The sequence below is a fragment of the Pteronotus mesoamericanus genome, unplaced genomic scaffold, assembly GCF_021234165.1.
Source record: "Pteronotus mesoamericanus isolate MK-2021 breed Mesoamerican mustached bat unplaced genomic scaffold, CSHL_Meso_final contig_75, whole genome shotgun sequence".
Classification (NCBI taxonomy): Eukaryota; Metazoa; Chordata; class Mammalia; order Chiroptera; family Mormoopidae; genus Pteronotus; species Pteronotus mesoamericanus.
This window is the reverse complement of record NW_026555249.1, coordinates 6,167,714-6,187,585: the sequence shown is the minus strand read 5'-3', so window position 1 is coordinate 6,187,585 and position 19,872 is coordinate 6,167,714. Positions and strand designations below refer to the sequence as shown.

General features: G+C 46.5%; 1 protein-coding gene across 2 annotated transcripts in view; it reads left to right on the top strand.

Annotated features, from left to right (window-relative positions):
• AGXT2 (alanine--glyoxylate aminotransferase 2) overlaps positions 1-19,077 on the top strand; it is a 34,297-nt gene extending 15,220 nt beyond the window's left edge. The window contains exons 7-14 of one of the 2 annotated variants that reach the window (XM_054583935.1): positions 12-105; positions 3,874-3,974; positions 4,884-4,976; positions 7,951-8,083; positions 9,501-9,592; positions 10,993-11,142; positions 13,840-13,938; positions 18,352-19,077. In XM_054583935.1, coding sequence (XP_054439910.1) covers positions 12-105; positions 3,874-3,974; positions 4,884-4,976; positions 7,951-8,083; positions 9,501-9,592; positions 10,993-11,142; positions 13,840-13,938; positions 18,352-18,459 — 870 coding nt within the window. In that variant the 3' untranslated portion in view covers positions 18,460-19,077. The remainder of the gene's footprint in view (positions 1-11; positions 106-3,873; positions 3,975-4,883; positions 4,977-7,950; positions 8,084-9,500; positions 9,593-10,992; positions 11,143-13,839; positions 13,939-18,351) is intronic. The other variant, XM_054583936.1, reaches the window with a different exon arrangement.
• The last annotated feature ends 795 nt before the right edge of the window (positions 19,078-19,872 follow it).

Genomic DNA, 19,872 nt, shown 5'->3' with positions numbered 1-19,872 from the left:
TGTCATTTCAGACAATGTGCCCAGATGTTTTCCGTGGCCCTTGGGGAGGAAGTTGCTGCCGGGATTCTCCAGTGCAAACGATAAGGAAATGCAGCTGTGCCCCAGGTTCCACCAGGCAGGGAGGGAGGTGCCTGGGGAAGGTCGGAGGGGTCAGAGTTTGGAGAAGCACTCCTGAGTGAACAGATTTGGAAACGTTGGAAAGGAAAAAGCCGAGGGAAACAAAAGCAACCCCTTGTGGGACTGTGTCTCATGCCTACTACCACGGTACCACCTGGCTGTTAGGAAATGCATCTTATGCTATCAGGGCTAAGCTAAAAACAGACCGTCCCCGGGTAGTTAACAAAAGAAGCTCTGTTACCTCCATTAGCAATAGTTCTGCTATGGATCTTAAAAACAACAACAACAACAACAAGGTTGGTGGAATTATTTACCAGTTCCCAACAGAAGGAGGAGAGAAGAAAAAGAATACTTTTTCGAATGTTCAAAACTCCAGTCATAAAGCTCCTCTAGGGACTCAGAATGCCAGCCAAAATGAGAGCTTCTGTCAAAACCTATGGCCGGTCCCGAGGGCTGTTGGCATCTCTTGCAAATGGTCTGAAGCCTTTCTCACAAGGCAAGTTTCTATTTATTAATCACATTTTTATTTGCACCCTACACATGAGGGTGAAGAGACATGGAAATGGTATCTGTTCTCTGCTAATCACTGAATCCCAACTCCTATTTGCCATTATAGCTCAGAACCTTCTGAAAAGCTGCTTTAGTTGGCACTGAAGGAAAGAACTAGCTGTTCCAGGTGAACGATCTCTAACAGAATAACAAGTGTCACTGGGTTCACAGGAAGAATGTAAATGGAAGTCTTTAAAAGCAGCTTTGAAAGGAAGAAAATTCATAGTCATCTTAAAATTCAGATGGGATAATGGCAAATGGAGATAGACAGATGTAAGAATGAGGATTGGAACAAGATGTCACGGTCACAGAATGTAAACCATAAGGAAGTTTATAGCTGTCATTCAAACTAAAGATGAAGAGACTGAGGTCCACACCTAAGAAGCAGGAGAACTAGGACTTGACCCCAAGTCTTCTGACCCCAAAGCCAGTGCTCCAACTTACGACCACCCTTGTTCATACCGATATCCCAGCAGGATGAACCCAGGCTTATAAATAACCCCTGTTGCGCTGGCCAGGATTGAAGAGACACATGGACCCCACTCCCCGCCCTAACATGTTCCGCTCGGAGAAGAAAGCTCCGTTTTTGCTTTAGTTTTCTCACTTATAAGAAGGAGTTAAGAACACTTGCCTTCCTGACCTCTTATTCCAAAGCATCGAGAGAGCAAGACCAGAGAGCTCTTTGGAGAAGGAGGCAGATAATGGCAACACTGAGGACGGCCATACCTGTACATCCCCTCTGTGTGGCATCAGGAACCGAACTCCCTGAGGCGCCCCTCAGAGCTCTCGCTGTGACTGCAGGAGCACCGGCGCAAGAGCCTAGCGGACAGAGCACTCAAGAGGGGTGGCTTCCTTCCATCCCTACTCTGTGTCCCCCACTCCCTCTATCTCCCCTGCCTCCTCCCTCTTTGAGGCCTTTCCCTCTGCCTTAGACCAGCTGGAAAATACCAGAACCCCCGGGCCAAGTGTCTGGTGGCAACTGGAGGCTAGATGATTGTGACAGATGTTCACTTCTGCTTCTCTGAATTGCCCCGTGGGGCACAGCTGAAGCCGGCTGTTTTCTTAACTCCTATTTCCAAGAGGCAAGGAAATAGGAGTTAAGAAAACTCATGTATCTTGAAACAGAGCTAGAATACAAAAAGAGACTTCCTCCCCTAGTGCTTTTAGGACCTTGGATGTGTTTGGTCTTCGTGGTCAAAAAGGTTCATTCACGTATGTTTACAAAGGCATCCGAACACCTAAAGTACTTTGGGCGTAGAAGGTCACCCTTTCCAGGATCCTCTTCGGGTCCCTCCGGTGCCAATCCTGGTAGAAGTTTTTTCACCGTGATGCCACTGCTGCACCCATGGGCTTAAGCAGTGGTCTATTCTGTGAGTTGAACAGAGGTAGTGATGTGGTAGATTTCATTATCTCCCTTCCCCCTCTCCTCGGGAACTTTTCCTCCCAAGTGTTCATTCCAGGCCCTGAACTTCAGATTTAACCTGTGATGAAATTGACCTCTCGATACCCACAGCCCCCACAGTGTCCCCAGCCTGGTACTGATCGTGTGCTGTTTCTTCACCTTTTGCAAGGCAGGTTTCCTTTTCCGTAATTTTTTTTCTTCCTTGGCTCCCCATTCTGTTTAACCCTTCCCACACCACCAGCTGAAGTAAGAACACTTCCTTCCCCACTCTATTGCTTGGCTAGTATCCAGCAGAGCATCACTCTCTACCGCCTGGATGTTGTCATGGTGATGCCGCCGCACCAGGTCTCTCTCCAGAGGCAGCCTGACCTGGACTCACAGCAATGAGCCAACAAAGGAAGTGTGAAATGAAGCGAATTGCGACGACAGCAGAGGACCGCTCTCATCACAGAACGTGTGGGCAGCGGGGAGGAAATCACGGCAGGTCTAACACACAGTCAAGCAGAACCTTCTCTGGGTTTGGTTTTGTCCAGCTGGAAGCCATTGGGGTTGATTTTGCTCTACCCTTTGATTTCTCTAGTTATAAACAGGCTTGTTAAATTTCAAAATTGCATCTTTTGAACATATGTCTCATCCGTCCACTGGGGTCATCCTAGACTGTTTTTCTTTCTTAAAAATAGGAAATTTCAATCTCTAGAGGCGTAGATTTATCTGTCAGCTTTATCCTGCCCATCAAACAATGGAAATGATGCTACAAGTGTGCTTTCTGCATTTGATTATCCTTTTCATTACTTCCTTCTTCACACCCCAACCCCCAAATCTAACTAACCAAAGATATCAGGGGCCTCTGCCAAGCAAGCTTTCTTTCCCAAACATCATTTGTAGCCTGAAAATATGTGTGGGGCCAGGTAGAATGTTTAAGGAAGAACTGGAGTATAAAATGGATTTACACGTCAGTCTTGAGGGTGATGGCTGAAGGTTTCTACTCCCCGTCTCTAGCCTTCGGGAGGCGGGGCTCCAGCCAGGCCTCTGAGCGAGAGTGTGAGAGGGTAAGAGGTGACTGGTCTCCCAGACACTCTCACCGTCCCTTCCGTCACATCCGCCGCTCCCTCTGCCGCCGTCTGCTGTCCATGGATGTGGGTTTAAGTTCAAAGACTCTGTGGTGCTGTTGAGAATCAAGTTATAGGTGTGAATAAAGCGTCTGAAGGTTCAGTGTGTCGGGGCCCAGTGGACCTGGGACCTCCACTGTTTCAGAGGAAGCTTCCTCTCCTTTGCTACAATCGATGACAGTTGTCTGGCTCTAGCACATTTGTCTCTAGACTGATTTCTAATTGTTCTATAAACACATGAACTAATTCTAAAGACTGAGATACTTGGTAGCTTTAAAACTGTATATCAACTTAAGTGTCAATAAAAGGTAAATAGAGATACTTTCAAATAGATTAAACCCACACCTGAATTACATTTGAATTAAATCTATGCGGTTGAGAGGACGGGTATCGTGGGTGAAACAGCTATCTACCCCAGACTCGATGACACTTCTGGGCATTCCTTCGCCAGAAGGAAACCACCGAAGTGGTTTGTTTACGCCCTTGTGGCCACCTGCGTGGGCTTGAGCCAAACTGCAAGTCATTCTGACCGAGTGTTTTGCCCTTCAGAAATCAATATCCTCATACCCTGTTTACTGTATTCTGAGGCAGTCCAGTCAATTTACTCACTGGTTTTTTTTTTCTGTTTCCCCCCACTCTTCTAGACGTCATTTTCCCACTTTCAAACACTGTGTTTTGTTTGTTTGTTATTTGCAGACTGCTGCCAAGCTAAAGACCAGTACATCGAACAGTTCAAAGATACTCTGAACACTAGCGTGGCCAAATCAATTGCTGGGTTTTTTGCAGAACCAATTCAAGTGAGTATATTAGCCTGAGACATTAACTGAGTTTTAAGTTGCCAGAGGTTTAATTCACGCTTTCTAAAGAATTTTTAAATTGTTTAACCATTGCTGTGTCCCTCTCCAAACCAAACTCATTCCCTTGGTCCCCTTGGAAAAAAAATCAGAAATCAGAAAATCAGAGCCCCTGATTTTCCAATTGACTTATAAAAATACCATCTTCTGAATTCCTGGACTGAACAGATAGATAGATGAAACTATTACATTCTTAATATTCTGAAGAAAAGGAAACCCCAGCAATTTTTAGTTACTTAATACCCACACCATCAAGGGTAGCCTTTCTACAGAGTGGAGCAAAAGTAGGTTTACAGTTGTTCTTATGAAAAATAATACAATAATTACTAAGTAATAATACAAGAATAAATACTGTGTTTTGTGTAGTCACAACTGTAACCTACTTTTGCCCCACCCTGTATAATCTTACAAAGTCCCCTTAATCTACTTTTATTCTAATCTCAGAAAAGCATACATTTGCATCCTCTTCTCAGAAAGCATGGCATAAGTGTAGTGGTCTCTCTTTTCACCCATAGTCAAACTAATTCTAGAGACTGTTTAAAAATTACTGGAATTGCAATTCCAGTCAAAACAACAGAGTAGGTACTCACTGAGCTCACCTCCTCCCATGACCATGTGAGAATTACACTAAATTATAGAACAATTAACCTGGAGAACCAGCTGGAGCCTAGCTGAACAGATGTTGCTATAACTAAGGGTATAAAAGACAATACAGTGAAACTGAAAAAAAATTATTTTGAGTATAAAAAAATTGCTAGTATTTCTAATGACCATAACGTTATCTTCTTTTTTAAATATATTTCCACAGGGCTATGCTATTATGATAGGTCCTCTCGGTTTGGTCTCTTGCAGGGGGTGAACGGGGTCGTTCAGTACCCGAAGGGGTTTCTGAAGGAAGCCTTTGAGCTGGTGCGAGAGCAGGGAGGCCTGTGCATCGCGGACGAAGTGAGTGGCCGTGGATTAGGGCGAACCAGGGCAGCTGGGACAGCAAAGGCACAGCGGGACCTCTCTAAACACCCCTCTGCATTCCAGGCAGAAAGCACCTAGTGTGGAAATTCCAAGATGTGGGCATAAGTTAATGAAGCTTTTAGTAGTTGGCTGGGTTGGTTTATTAGTGGACCAGTTGGTCTGTTGACTTCAACATGCAAACTGAAGTCCGTCACATAAGTTGCTAACAGGCACAGGTAAAACTGGCATCACTCCAAATATTTTTAAGTTCCTATTTAGGGATACATCATGGGCCACTTGAAAGCCACATTAAAAATTTAATTCATAAGCAAGTCTGCATCAAGCAATTTTTGCCAAAATAATGTTAACCAGGTTGACAGCACTAGCCTTACCTTAATAACAAAACTTGTTTGGAAATGATATTTAAGAAAGAAAAAAATCAGACTCTAAGTTAGAAAAGGGCCATCACTGCCCTGGCAACTGTGGCTCAGTTGGTTGGACTGTCCTCCCAAACCAAAAGGCTGTGGGTTCAATCCCCGGTCAGGGCACATCCCTAGGTGGCAGGCTTGAGCCCCAGCCTCTGGGCAGTATAAGAGACAACCAAATGATACTTCTCTCTGGCATTAATGTTTCTCCCTCTCCCTTCCTTTCTCTCTACAAAAGCAATTTAAAAAAATTTCCTCAGTGAGGATTTAAAAAGAAAAGAAGAAGAGGGCCACCATTGCAGATATTCAAAAACTAGTTTCAAAAGAATTACAAAATAGCTTAAGCATGGTTGGAATAGCATACAGTCCTTCCAAGGAAATGACTTTAAAAGGAATAAAATTCCCTGGCTCAGTGAACACTAGCCTGTGTGTTTTTAAAAGTGATCAATGTACTTATAGTCATACCTCACGTTAGAGTGTATGAAAGAAAGCAATCCTTTGCCTACCGAGGCCAGCAGTGGGGATCGATGGCCAGGGGGAGGTGGCCCAGCCCCGAGACGTGATCCTGGCCCATTTGTCACAGTTCGACTAGCAATGGTTAGTCCCACCAAGAACAGGTGGCAGGTTTGATGTTTCACACCGGTTTCATCCCTGCCATCTTTGCCTGAACAATTACCGTCAACTAGACAACCCATAGGAGACACTGGGCTCCCTCTTGAAAAAATTTTTTTGCAGTTTCTACCTGTCCAGCCCAGTCTCTGTTATCTCCAGGGGGCCTGGATGACTAACCCCGCTTCCTCGCCCCCTCCACCCCTCCGCCACAATGTGCTGCACAATCAAGGAAGCATGGACCAGCTTCTCCCCCACACCTATCCCCCATTCCTCAACCTGCTCATGTAAGTTTAGAGAACATCAACAAATCAAAGTCCTCGCTGAAGAAAGTTAATCTGTTATTAAAAGGAAGAAGAAAACTACACTCAGCAGGTTTGCAGCTAGCTACGCCAGTGAAAAGAATAAGATTTCACCTTTGGAATCAGCACAAATTGAAGCTGCCATAGTTGAACCAATTAGAGGGAAGGTAGACTGAATTCAAACAAAATATGAATTTCAGAATTTTCTAAGATATGTGGTTTTGGCACTCTCAATAACATAGTTGGAAACTGTCTAACACAAGGTGACCGTAAGAAGGACAGTCTTAAATAACTAGGTAAAGCTAAGAATAGCTGGAACTTTCTGAGCACTTACTGTGTGCCAGGCACTGTTTGTGATGCTGTGCGTGCTGATGCTCATAACAATTCCATAAGGGATAGCCCATCACTAGCATTCCCAGTGTACGGATAACTGAATTGAAGTCCAGTGCGGTTAAATCACCTGACAAGGTCATGAAGTTAGTAGGGGCAGCACCGGACTCAAACCCGGGCTTCCCAACCGCACTAACCACTGGACGAAGCTGCCTCTTGATGACAGAACAGTGGTGTGGAAGGCAAAGGATGGCAGAAAAAGAGGGAGCAGAGGGTGGGAAGCCTAGTGCGAGGCCAGCGCTGCTACTGAGGGATCTCGCGCAAGTCATCTTAAGTAGCTAGCCTTGGTCTTCTCCTCTTTAAACTAGAAACCTGGAAGCAAAGATAGCCGGCCACCCTCTGGGACCAATTGGGTGGCCAGTCTTTGCTGGTCTGGCACGTTCTAAGTTAATGAAACTTAGAATGAGTCATCTCTGTTCTACCAAAAGATTCTGTGAAACTGATACTTTCTAGGTGACTAAACGTGATTCGTTGTCCTACACAATTTCATGCATTATCCAAGCAATCTGATTTTTTCACCCTCTGCTTATCATACTTAGACAGAAAAAAAGCTGAGAAATTAGTGAGATGAAGAAGCAGGGAGAGGGGTTCGAGAAAGAGACCAACATGAACAAAACAGCTAAGGTCAACTTTCAACCCTGAGTGAAATGGCTCAGGTGGGTCCTCCTCGTGATGTGAAGAAAAGGGAGTCACAGGGAAGAGGGTGACCATCCAATGTGGGCCAGGCAGCAGGTGGCCCAGCCCCTTCCGCTGACTGCAGTCTCCTCCTTCTGCCTGGGGCAGGCGCACTCCCCCGCTCTCCCCCTCCCACCCCCGCCCTTGCTCTCAGGAGAGCCTCGTCAGGGATTGCTACACTGTAATGATCTTGTCCCCATGTGTCCTTCACAGGACCCTTACTGCTGCCCCTGGAGGCTTTGCTCTCTATTAGCACTTCTACTGTGAGCACAGGTACAGAGTGACTTAAGAAACAAATCCAGAGTCATTCAAAGCTAGTAAATGGTTTTCGGGGCCTAAAAGCTAGGCCACAGGTTAAGTGTCTTGTCAATATTAGTACAAAGATGGTGATGACAATGGCTGGCAATGATGATACTGAGGAGGAGGAGGAGGGCGAAGGAAGAAAGGAGATGGGAAGTGGGGAGGGAGAAGGGGGGAGAGGGAGGATGAGGAGGCAAGTGAAGAGATCAGAGTCAGGAGAACCAGCATTTCTTGAAAGGTGTCCAGTGAATTTGGATTTGCTCCCATCAGGTGCAGACAGGATTTGGGAGACTGGGCTCTCACTTCTGGGGCTTCCAAACCCACGGTGTCCTGCCAGACATCGTCACCATGGCTAAAGGGATTGGGAACGGCTTTCCCATGGCAGCAGTTGTGACAACTCCAGGTAGGATCCACGGGCAGTTTGTGTTTGCTCCCAAGCCTCCTGCACCAGCGACAGAGAGAACACACATATTGCAATTTGTGTGGATTAGAGACAGTGATGGGAACTACACGTGTGTGTCCCAAGCAATTAAAAAAAAAAAACCCAGAAAACCAGAAACAGTCCATCTGCCAGATGGTGGCACAGATAAAAGAAAGCCAGCCCTTTTATGCCTTTACTGTAGGGAGGACTAATTCTCCTGCCTCCACAAAGACATGTAGAGTTCAGCCACACTGACAAGCCATAGAAAAATGTGCCACAAAAACAAAACCAACACAAGAGATTCCAGTTAACCAACCTGACACCAATGCTGAAATTTCCAAGGATTCATATTCTGGAAGGAAACTCTCACTTGGTCTTGCCACACTAAGAAGCTCTAGATTCAAGGTCCAGGTGATAGATCTGTCTGTTCATGTCTCATCCATAAAACAGCCAAATATAGTACAATCTTACTTAGCCAAAACATTAAAATTTACTGAATTTTTCATTTCAGTGAGGTTTTACAGAAAATAATTTTTATGAAATTCCTAAAATTTGTCTTTGCCATACTTATGAGGCACGAAAGACCAATTCAATGCCTTGTGATAGCTCAGTGTTTTTATTAAATGACTTAAGGTGCAAAAATATGGATGTAGGAGGTCAAGTATAATGAACTGAATATACACTCACCCTGAAACAATCCAAAAATGATGTTATTAAATCCTTGATATGAAGGATTTTTTTTTCTTGGTCCCAAAAATGAAAGACAGAAAAAAGGTTTTAAGTTTATAACAGTTCCATGTAAATTCCATAAATCTAGCTTTAAGATACTTTTCAGTTCATACGGCACGTTCAAGATTTTGTTACCCAGCTTTTCATTGAGTCTGTTTTTCCTTGTCCACCGTATTAGTCAGCTAGGAATACCATACCAAGATGCTGCAGGCAGGGTCACTTAAACAACAGGCATTTAGCTTCTCGCATATCTAAGGACTGGTGATCCAAACCAAAGCACCAGCAGAATGAGGTCTGGGTGCAGTCCCTCTTGTAGAAGGCTGCCCTCTTGCTCTGTCCCCATGTATCTTTTTCGATCAAGAGCAAAAGAGCTCTGTTGTCTCTTCCTTTGAGGGATGCCAATCCTGTTGGATTAGGACCTACTCTTATGACCTCATTCAACCTTAATGATGTCCCTAAAAGGCCCTACCTACAATTGCAGCCACATCATGGGTTAGGGCTTCAACATATGGAATTGGGTAGGGGACACAACTCCATCTATAACATCCACCCTCTGGTGAGAGGAGAATGAATTGGATATGATGTGTCACTTACAAATAATCCAAATGCTGTGATAGGAGATTATAGACAGGAATATGTCCCCTTTATTCATCTCTACTTCCTCCCCTAGAGATTGCCACGTCGTTGGCTAAATGCGTTTTGCACTTCAACACCTTTGGAGGGAGCCCCATGGCCTGTGCCATTGGATCAGCTGTGCTCCAGGTACGTTCAGCAGCCACATGAACATCACTCATTTCACAGCGTGACTACTTCAAGGCCAGACACACATTCTCACGACTCTATCGCATTACATTATTGAAGAATTATTATTGAATTAAAGTTAGATTTCCAGTTATTATTCTGACACCTGCTCCCCGTTCATTAATGACCTCATTTGGGTCCTCAAAGTCTTGAATAAGAAATATATAACAAACTTCATAGGTGCAAAAAATGTAAGCATTCTCCTAGCTAGCTGGTAGCATGGAAATTTCTTCATTATTTGAGTGTTATTTTATTGATAGTTACAGACTGCTATCGTTGATTTTAAGTTTAATTTTGTCTCTTTCTTATGTGTTCTTTCTTACTTTTTTTTGTACTGTCATAAATTAAAAGACTAAAAGGAAACTTTACAAATAGGTAATTCAGCCATTGTTTGGCCCAACTCCATTGATTTTGCCTGGGGTCACATATGTAGAGAAAGGTTTTTTAAATACCCTTGCTAACATGCATAAGAGCATTTGCTTAAATAAGTTTAATGCACTTCTGAAAGAATGTTCAAAAAATTAATCACAGCAGTTGTTTGTGGGGAGGTAGGCTGTCTGATTTTTCAATGAGGCACATTGTTCCCTTATTCAAAAACTTAAATCTGAAAGTATTTTTAAGTAAAAAAACAAGTAAAAGCTGTCCTTGTTAATTAAAAAGTATCTTCATATATGATTGAGTCATGAAAGTGTGGGTAGGATGTGTCATTTGTTTCATTTGTAGACATTGCCAACTTCTATTGAGAGTGCTGTGTCACCTCAAACTATTTAGAAAGTAGAGAGGACTTAGGTGAGCAGATTGGTCTTAAAAACTTCGAGGCTTGCCTGAAGTCATGCCATGATTATCAGCTAAGCATAAATGCAGTGTATTGCATGCATCTAGTCAAGAGGCCAGGGCCCTGCAGGGAGGTCCCCAGGCAAGGACAGCCTGCCTGGCTGGGAGCAGTGGACAAAGGCCAACAACCCCCTAGTAGGGCAAGCATCTGTGACGTATCTTTCCTCAGAGCATTAGTTTCCTTCACCACCATATCGCAGGTTTAGCAAAGCCCAGCAACAAATACTAAACCTCAGGATTACGGAATCTGCATTACAGACTGCATGGAAACACGTCTCCTCCTCTTTCCTAAGTTCCTACCCACCCCTGAAGATGAGGAAGGATGGAGGAAGTATCCCGTCTACCAAAACGTTTTTTCTCCTTGTAGGAAATCTTTCTGTAGTAATGGTATGGCCACGAGAGACTTTGGGTTCCATTTGGTCAAGTTTCTGTAAAGACGGTCATATATATTTCCCTCTCCATGTTCCTCAGTCAACTTTAGAACTTTTTTTTTTAATGCAAGAGCATTTGGAGCTTTCTCCCAATAGGTGATTAAAGAAGAAAATCTACAGGAAAACAGCCAAGAAGTTGGCACTTACATGTTACTGAAGTTTGCTAAGCTGCGGGATGAATTTGAAATTATTGGAGACGTCCGCGGCAAAGGCCTCATGATAGGAATAGAAATGGTGAAGGATAAGGTAAGTTCTGATCTGCTGCTCTCTCTGTGGCTTTCTGGGGCAGCAAGAGTCAAAGCAGCAGCAGCAGGAGCGGTCAAAATCTGGCTTCATTCATTCTTAGGGTGGGACCCCCCCGAGGGACATTGTTGAGCATGAACCAAATGCTGGCAGGTCCTGAAGAGTTCTCGAGGGTGAGGGTGGGGATTTGGAACAGGGAGCTGGTATTATTCTTGCCAGACTAGGCAAAGAGCATCAGTGATAACCAAATAGTTAGAATTACAGGTATGAAGAAGGGAGGAAATTATTTGGGGAGGGGCAGGTGATCCAGAGAACTAGCAGAAGTAGGGGAGAAGGCTGGGAGAAGGGTGTGGTGATGTTTGGCATAAGGATGTTAAAGATATATAGGGTTGCGTGTGTGTTTGTGTGTGTATTTCAATCTGCCAAGTATCCCGAGAGGAATGTGACTTTTCAATGATGCGCCTCACTGTGACAAACTCAACGTGACAACAATTGAAGTTAGCATTTTCCCAAAACAGTTATTCCTCCCAAGTTCACTGTTTCTCACCCTTTAGTCTTCTCCCAATTACCCAGCCTCAATACCACAAAATAACACGCGACTCCTCCTCTCCCCTTATTTCTAACATCAAGTCCTGTAGACCGTTTGTTTGCCATGCCTCTCAAAGCCTTCCCTTTGTTTCTGCTGCTGGCCCTACATTCCACGTGAGTAGGAAATTGTCCCCCCACCCCTCAATAAAAGCAAAGCCCAGATCCTCTGGGGAGAGCAATAGCAGAAGAACCTTGGCCCAGGGAGGAATATTCAGACTGACCCCTCTACCTAACTCTCGTCCGTGGAGATTCACTTTTCCCTTAAGTGGCTTCTTGCTATTTGATCTAGTTTAGGAGAGCTGATGCTCAATTCTTTTCATCTTTAGACTACACTATGGATGTAAGACTCTTTCATTAAAACCATACGCCAGAACTGATTTTAACAAGATTTTAAAGCTTAGGGAAGACAATAGAAAAATAAGAGAAATATGAGAGTAGGCCACAAGCCATACATAGTCAAGGGAAGTTTGAAGGCTCAGAAAAGTCCATCCCAGTCCCAGCCCAGGGGCTCCCTCAAAGACCGTCCACGCCACGCAGCAGACTCCGCGGAGGACAGCCCAAGGAGCGAAGGGCCTTTGCTCCCCTCCCCCATTCCACACCCAACTTCTGCGTGCTCCAGGTCAGAGGTGGGCCAATAAAGATGTTCGTCAGGACTTGATTTGTCTTGGTAAAACATGGGAATCTTCCCCAACGGTGCATGGTGACATTTTAGGGTCACTGAGGAGATCCTAGTCTTCCCCCCGCCCCAGGCCCTCCATTATCTAGTACCCTGAAAGTATGAGTAATATTTTCTTCATCTTAAAGCTTTAAGACAGACAAAATGGGACCTATCTCGGGAGGCCCGGTCTTGTTCCTCACCAGGCCTGGAAGGCTTGAAGAAAGAGTTAGATCAGGAGTTGGGGGCGGGGGCGGGAGGGGGGCTGTGAAGACTAAAGCCTGGAGGGAGGGTGGGTAGGAAGCCCTGAGGAGAAGAATGAGCGGGGAGCTCTCCTGTATCTCACAGGGATGGAAGGGGCTGGCCCACACGCCAGGAGCGTGTCCAGCGCGTCTGGAACCAGTGCTGATGTGCACGTGGCGCTCGGCGCTCGGCACTCAATGTCGTCTGTGTTCTTTTTATTCTATCTAACTATATATAAACTGGCTGTCATCTCCTCTTCCCTTCTCACTAAATAAAATAATTCTTTAGTTTGCCTATTAAAAAAAAAAAGATAGGAGGATCACAGCCATAGTTCCCTTCTCCTTCCAGCCCTCTCACCTGAGGGTCACTTTACAAATATAGCTGCCCACGCCCTGCCACAAAGGACCTAATCCAATAGGTCCCATGTGGGGGCCAGACATCTGGAGTTTTAAAAGGCTTCCAGGTCATGCAGACCCACAGTCAGACTTGAAACGACTAAGGAGGGGGTGCTTATACTCACAGGCTCCAAAGACAGAGGACGCTCAGAAAGGGGACAAGCCCCGCCCCGCCAACGGTTTCACCACAGGTAGGGACTTACTTCAGATGCCTCGGGACCTGAGACAGCCTCTCGGTCGTAAAAGCGCTTACCTTTCCTAGCCCTGGAGGACTAAGTCTTGAGGGGAAAGAGCAGACTTCACATGCAGGGAAGGTGGGGACACGCAGGCGCACCCCAGCAGCCCAGGCGGCGCTGCGGCCCAGGGGAAGCTTTGCTGTGCGTGTGCTTGCGCACATTTTGAGCCATTTCCTGGACTTTGAAATGAGCTTTCTACAGGGCGAAACAGAGTGAAGAGGGGAGGAGAATTTCCTCAAAAGTAAAACAGACCCCAAATTCAGAGGGTAAAGAACCCAGTTCACGGGGGAACCTTAGCAAAGCCAAGTTCACTGGCCATCTGCCTTCACCTCCACTTTGTCCTTAGGAATTTGGAAGTAAATTGGGATAAAAACAAATATTATTAATAGTAAATATTATTAATGTTTAATATCCCCCCAAAATTTCAGTCCAGCAATTAAAAGCTTTATTCAATTAAGGGAGAGAAAGATTAAGAGGGAACAAAGGACATTGACTGCTTGGGTTGCTTTCTCTTTTCTCTTGGAAATAGTGTCTTTAACCATTCAAACACCAAATAGAAAATATTTTTTAAATGTATTTACAGATGAGCCTCCAGCCTCTTCCCCGTGAAGAAGTCAGCCAGATCCATGAGGACTGCAAACGCATGGGACTTATCATTGGCAGAGGTGGCATTTTTTCTCAGGTGAGAGAAAGGCTGGTGTTTACCTGTCACCTTAGGCAGGCATCTCCCTGGTGTCCCAATGCTGGTCACTTGTCTAAAGGGGTATGTGAGGGGACCCAGCTCCACTTCCCATAGGCGCAGGGCTCAGATATTGTCAAAAGGAAGCGGCAGTGAAGTCTTAGGACCACTAGGGGGCGCTCTGTTCAAATGGTTTTGTTAACAGAGTTCTGTGCCGCTTAGATACAGAGGGCATCCTAACAAGGCATAAACCACAAATGCAGACAAACCAGAAGACTTGCAGGGGTGTCCAACCTGCGGGCTACAGGCCACATGCAGCCCAGGATGTCTAGGAATGCAGCCCAACACAAAATTGTAAATTTACTTGAAACATTATGAGGTTTTTTTTTGCGTGATTATGTGTTGCAATGTATTTAACATGTGGCCCAAGATAACTCTTCTTCCAGTGGGGCCCAGAGATGCCAAAAGGCTGGACACCCCGTTACAGTATAGGGCAAAACAGTCGTGTAATAAACATTTTGCTCATGGATTCGTTCCCTGTAACCCCCTCTAAGAGCCACCCTGATTGTTCTTAACTGGGCTTGGGCTGTGACTTCGTGAATCTTGAACTTGCTAAGACGTAGCGGCCTGGCCCCTGGGGCCAGGAGCAACCTAAGAGCACGGCTGGCCCAGGAGACCCTGTAGGAGAGGTGGGGGACGGCCCAGGCCAGGTCCCTAGTGCAGAACTCCTAATCAGCCACGCCCGGGGCCCTCCACCCTCAGGCCGGAGGTGCAGGCACGCAGCGCCTCCTGCTGGCTCCCTGGCTGGGAAAGCCGAGTGTGTCCCTGCAGTCAGGACCCGTGTGGCCCTGCCCCGCGGACATGAGCAGTGTCATCAGTAAAGCAGTCTGCCCTGGACCCCTCACACCGCGGACATGAGCAGTGCCATCAGTAAAGCAGTCTGCCCCGGACCCCTCACACCGCGGACATGGGCTGTGCCATCAGTAAAGCAGTCTGCCCCGGACCCCTCACACCGCGGACATGGGCTGTGCCATCAGTAAAGCAGTCTGCCCCGGACCCCTCACACCGCGGACATGAGCAGTGCCATCAGTAAAGCAGTCTGCCCCGGACCCCTCACACCGCGGACATGGGCTGTGCCATCAGTAAAGCAGTCTGCCCCAGACCCCTCACACCGCAGGACCCTCACCAGGGACTGGCTCTGGGGCAGAGATTTAAAATTTAGGGTAACTTCTACGCCTCCCCTAAATTGTCCTTGTCCTTTGTAATCTTGCTTTCCCGTTTTAGATGTCAGCCATTCTTCCCAGGTTCCATGCTGCATTCCTGCCTCTCACTCTCAGTGAACACTCTTGCCGCCTGTACTTCTCAGAGGAGGTGGAAGCCATTAGGCAAGAGCTCTACATATACTCGTCTGTCCCCACATCCATTTCTTACATCCTTTCCTAAAGGTCTGAGAACGAGGTATCACTCCTGTTCCAATCCAGATCTGCCTCCCGTGCTCTTGTCCCTCTTGTATCTGCAACTTCTCCTTTTCCTCAACTCCCCCTTAGCCTGTCAACAAACAGCCTCAGAGCTCCCCCAGCCCAGGCTGAGCTGCACCACCCCAGACCAGAACGAGCGCTTCTGCTAGGACATGCTCGGTGACCTCTTCTGATCCTGCCCTCAAAGACGTTTCAGCACAAATCAAACAGAGCAATGAATAAAAATCCTCAGATGCACAGCTTACAAAGGCAGGAAAGAATTGATTGCTTACTTGCTCAGTTATCCCGTTGTTATCTGGCAAACACATGCAAAGCAGCAGTTGCTATGCTGGGTGCTAAAGCTGCAATGATAAATAAGATCTGGTCTCTCCCTTCACAGACCCCACAGGAGAGGACAATATATAAACAGAAAATTGCTATACAATATAGTAAGCTCATCAGTAGCTATAAAAATGAGTATAGCCCTAGTTGATGTGGCTGTTGATTGGAGTGTCATCCCATAAACCAAAAGATCAGAGGTTCAATTCCTGGTCTGGACACATGACTACATTTTGGGTTCAGTCCCAGGCTGTGAGTTCAATCCCCAGTCAGGGCACTCAGGGTACGTAGGAGAGGTGGCCAGTCTATGTTTCTCTTTCACGTCAATGTTTGCTTCCCTCTCCTTCTCTTCTCTTCTTTCTAAAAGTCAATAAGCATGTCCTCTGGTGAGGATGGGGGTGTGGGGCAGAAGGAGGAAAGAGCAGGGACTCCTGGGCCAGGCTTTGGCTAAGCCGAGTCTTACACGATGAGATATGCGCTCCAGGCGCGGGGGTCCATTCAGAGAGCACGTGCACACTAGGGTGGCGGCCGCGTGAGGCTGAGGCAGGGACTGGTGATGATAACAAGGCTGATCTGCATGTATGGACTCATTTCATGCTCTCAGCAAGCCTATGAGATAAGGACTATTGTTATCCATATTTTACAGATGAAGATCATGAGGCACAGAAAGGTTAAATAAACTGCCCAAATCACACAGCTAGTCAATGGCAGAACCAGGATCCAAATGCAGGCAGTCTGATTTCTGAATCTGTCCTCAGGAGTGCAGGGCTGAGGGGACAAGACTGGAGGCAGGGAGTCCAAGTGGGGGCTGCTGCTGCTGCTTGAACTTGAGCAGTAGCGATTGTGATAGGGGAGAATTCAGAGAACAATCCTGGAAGGGAAAGAGGATTGGATATGAAGGCCAAGGGAGAGTCAAGCGGGAATCCCTCCTGTCTAACTCGGTTCGGGCAGGACAGAGACGAGTTCAGCTTTGAACAGGTTCTCTTTGAGGAGTTTATGGACATCCATTTCTATAGACAATCTGCAGCTCAGGGGAAAGGATTATGGTAAATGTCACAGGAGCCACGAGCCCGTAAGGGGTGACACAAGGACATCTCCTGGGAAGTGTGTCTACATCAGAAATGTGGTGAGACGAGGCCAGACGCCTGTCCGCCCACCTGTAAAGGGCAGGTGCGGGAAAAGGTGCCTGAGTGGCGACAAAACAAAGGCGGGGCAAATGTGAGAAAAGCTAGGAGCGTGTGGAGTCATGGGAGCAGGAACGTGAGCAGGTTCAGGAAGAAGGAGGGACCAAAGGGTCGGCTGCAACAGAGATGGCCAGGAGGGCCAAGGGCAGAAACATGCTGTAGGATTGCGCATTTGGCAGGTCACTGGCGGCTTTAGCTTAAGTGGTGTTTGAGGGTTGGTAGGGGCAGAGACCTGACTGCAGTGGGCTGAGACGTGAACAGAGGGAAGGCAGCGTGGAAAATAATGACCCATAAGTATCAACCCGTCTTTTCAGCAAGTTTGCATGAAAGGACGGAAGAGCATTTGTATGGTAGATAGAAGGGACTAGGAGACCAACAGATTTTTATTTGGTGTGGTTTAGATTTGGGTTACAAGAGCTATAAGCCTGCTTGTTTGTAGGCTGAGGGGAAGTTGAAGAGAAGTTGAAGATGCAGGAGAACACAGGGATGTTTCCTGAAGGGACAGGGATGGGCCAGGGCACAGGTGGATGATTTGCCGTTGAACAGCAGACACACCTCGGTCTCTGAACCTTCAGGCCAAGATATAAGGATGTGGGAGCAAACAAGTTTATAGAAAGATCTTGCCTGACAGCTTCTGAGAAGCACGAGGCAAGACTGGCTATGAAATAGAACGAGAGGCGTAGGAGTTGAGTTAGGAAATTGAGAAGAGTAGAAAAGGTTTAGAATGAAAAAGGAAGCTGACAGAACAAGAAAACTTTAGGGGACCAGCAGAATTTGGAGACCCTGCCCATCTAGGGGCATCCATCTGCTCCGCGCCATGCTCTTCTTTAACACTTCTTGGCTACCTGTGTTGGTGCAAAGCAATTCAGTTATAGCTTTGATGAAGGCTGGGGCTCTGGGGCGTGGGTGCCGCAGGAGGGCGGGAGGAAATGCAAGCACACTGAGGGGGCAGGTGAGAGAGTACCTCAGACAGTCAACCACATGCGCCAGGCTGGGTAGGAAAAAAAAAAAAAGAGATCTGAGTGGGTCATAGGTCTGAAGACAACGGAAGGGATGGGGAGAGGGGTGTGGCAACCAAAAAACTGGGATGCTTATTTGTTGGGTTGTACACACAGGCTCTGAGGTCACCGTGGGTGGTGGCAGAAATGGGACGTAGACAGGCACCTATGATCTCGTGAAGGGGCTGCAAGGACCTGGGGGGGGGGGGGGTGAGCCACTGCAGAAAGGAAAAGGGACACAGCCAGATGGTGCCAGAATTTTTACGAGACTGGAGGATGAATGGCCTGGGATCGGCAGTGGAGAGAAAGGAGACCAACCCATGAGGGAAATGTAGAGATGCCATCACAACAGAACTTTAGATTCTTAGTGCAGTACCTTTGCTCAGACTCACATGTGAATCGATGACGATCACATCTCTCTTTCCTGTGTCTCCCCAGACGTTCCGCATTGCACCCCCAATGTGCGTCACTAAAGCAGAAGCTGATTTTGCAGTGGACGTATTTCGTTGTGCGGTAACCCAACACATGGAAAGAAGAGCCTTATAAAATTTAAAATATAAGAACCCACAAGCCTCAAGAACTTCCCACTTACATCCAAGAGCTAATGTGAGGAATCTCAGAACCCCCAGTATGAGTTGTGAAAGCTGACTGTCTGCCAGCCATGTTGGTTAATGAGGAGAGCCCCAGTGTTGCTGAGAAATCCTGCAGGGAAGGGTCTCTCTCCCTGGCTGCTCAGAGAATGAGTCCTAACTAGGCTAGGTCAGTTATGGTGATTTGGTTCCCCTTTGCGAGGACTGGTTTGTACATGATCCATGACACATTTTGGAACCATGAACCCTGAAGGAAAATGGTGGCGCAAGTGCCTTCAGGGATAGGTTTCTTCACCCTTCATTCTTCATCGCCAGAAGAGATGTGTTCTTGCACTGAAGCATCCCATGTCACGATGGGACTGATCACGCCACGTCAGCCACTTTGGGGCCACGAGACCAAAGCTCCTGCGCTGAGGTCAGAAGGCATTAGGAAGAGGAGTCCACAGGGAGGTCAGTGAGCCTCTGACGTAACCAACCTGGAGCAACCTGATGAGGGCAGCGGGGCGGGGGGCCTTCTTGTGATATGAGGTAATAAATTCATGGTATCGCACAGGCCTTTGTTATTTAATGTTTCTATTTTTGCAGCCATAAGCATCCTGAGAAATGAGGCGGAAAAATGCCCAAATTCCCTTACCACCCTTAACGTGTCTATCAGACTTCTCCATTTCCACCGCCGTCATTTGCCCTGGACCAAAGCCTCATCCCTCCTCTCACAAGAGCCTCCAACAGAAGAATTTCCCCAACTTTCGTCATTAGAATGCACATTCTTTGTGTTTTCTCCCTTGTGTGTTTACCACCTGGCTTAGAATGGACTTAATATTTTTCCTTAATTTGACTGTTTTCACTTAGGGGTATTGGAGAGTAACCTTTCTATTAATGACATTAAATGAGGAATCAGTACTACTTGTCATAACTGGAGAGTCATCCTAAAAGTAGAAGGAACACAAAGCAATGTAATTCAGTTCTGGCCGGAGCCAGTTAACTACAGCCGTTCTCAGCCTGAGGGTAGCTCTCTTTTTGTTCAGAACGGAAATTAGAGAGCATTTGAGGGGTGTTAAAAAAAATATTGGCCAAGTGCATCCTCTCCTTAACACAAACAGAAGAGAACCCACAGAACTGAAAGGGAAATAACTTTCTCAGCATGCAACACAGTGTGTTTAAGCTGGGCTCCCATCTGAAGCCGGGTCCTAATGGTCTACTCTTTGAGGAGCCTCTTTGTTCCACAAACACGCCCTACACGCGCTGCCAGATTTGTCTCCCTCAAGCACTGACTGAACTATGGTATCCTTTGCACAGAACCTTCCAGTTGTTCCCCATGGTCCCCTGGATAAAATCAAAATGCCTTTTAACAAGAACTCAGTGTCCTCCA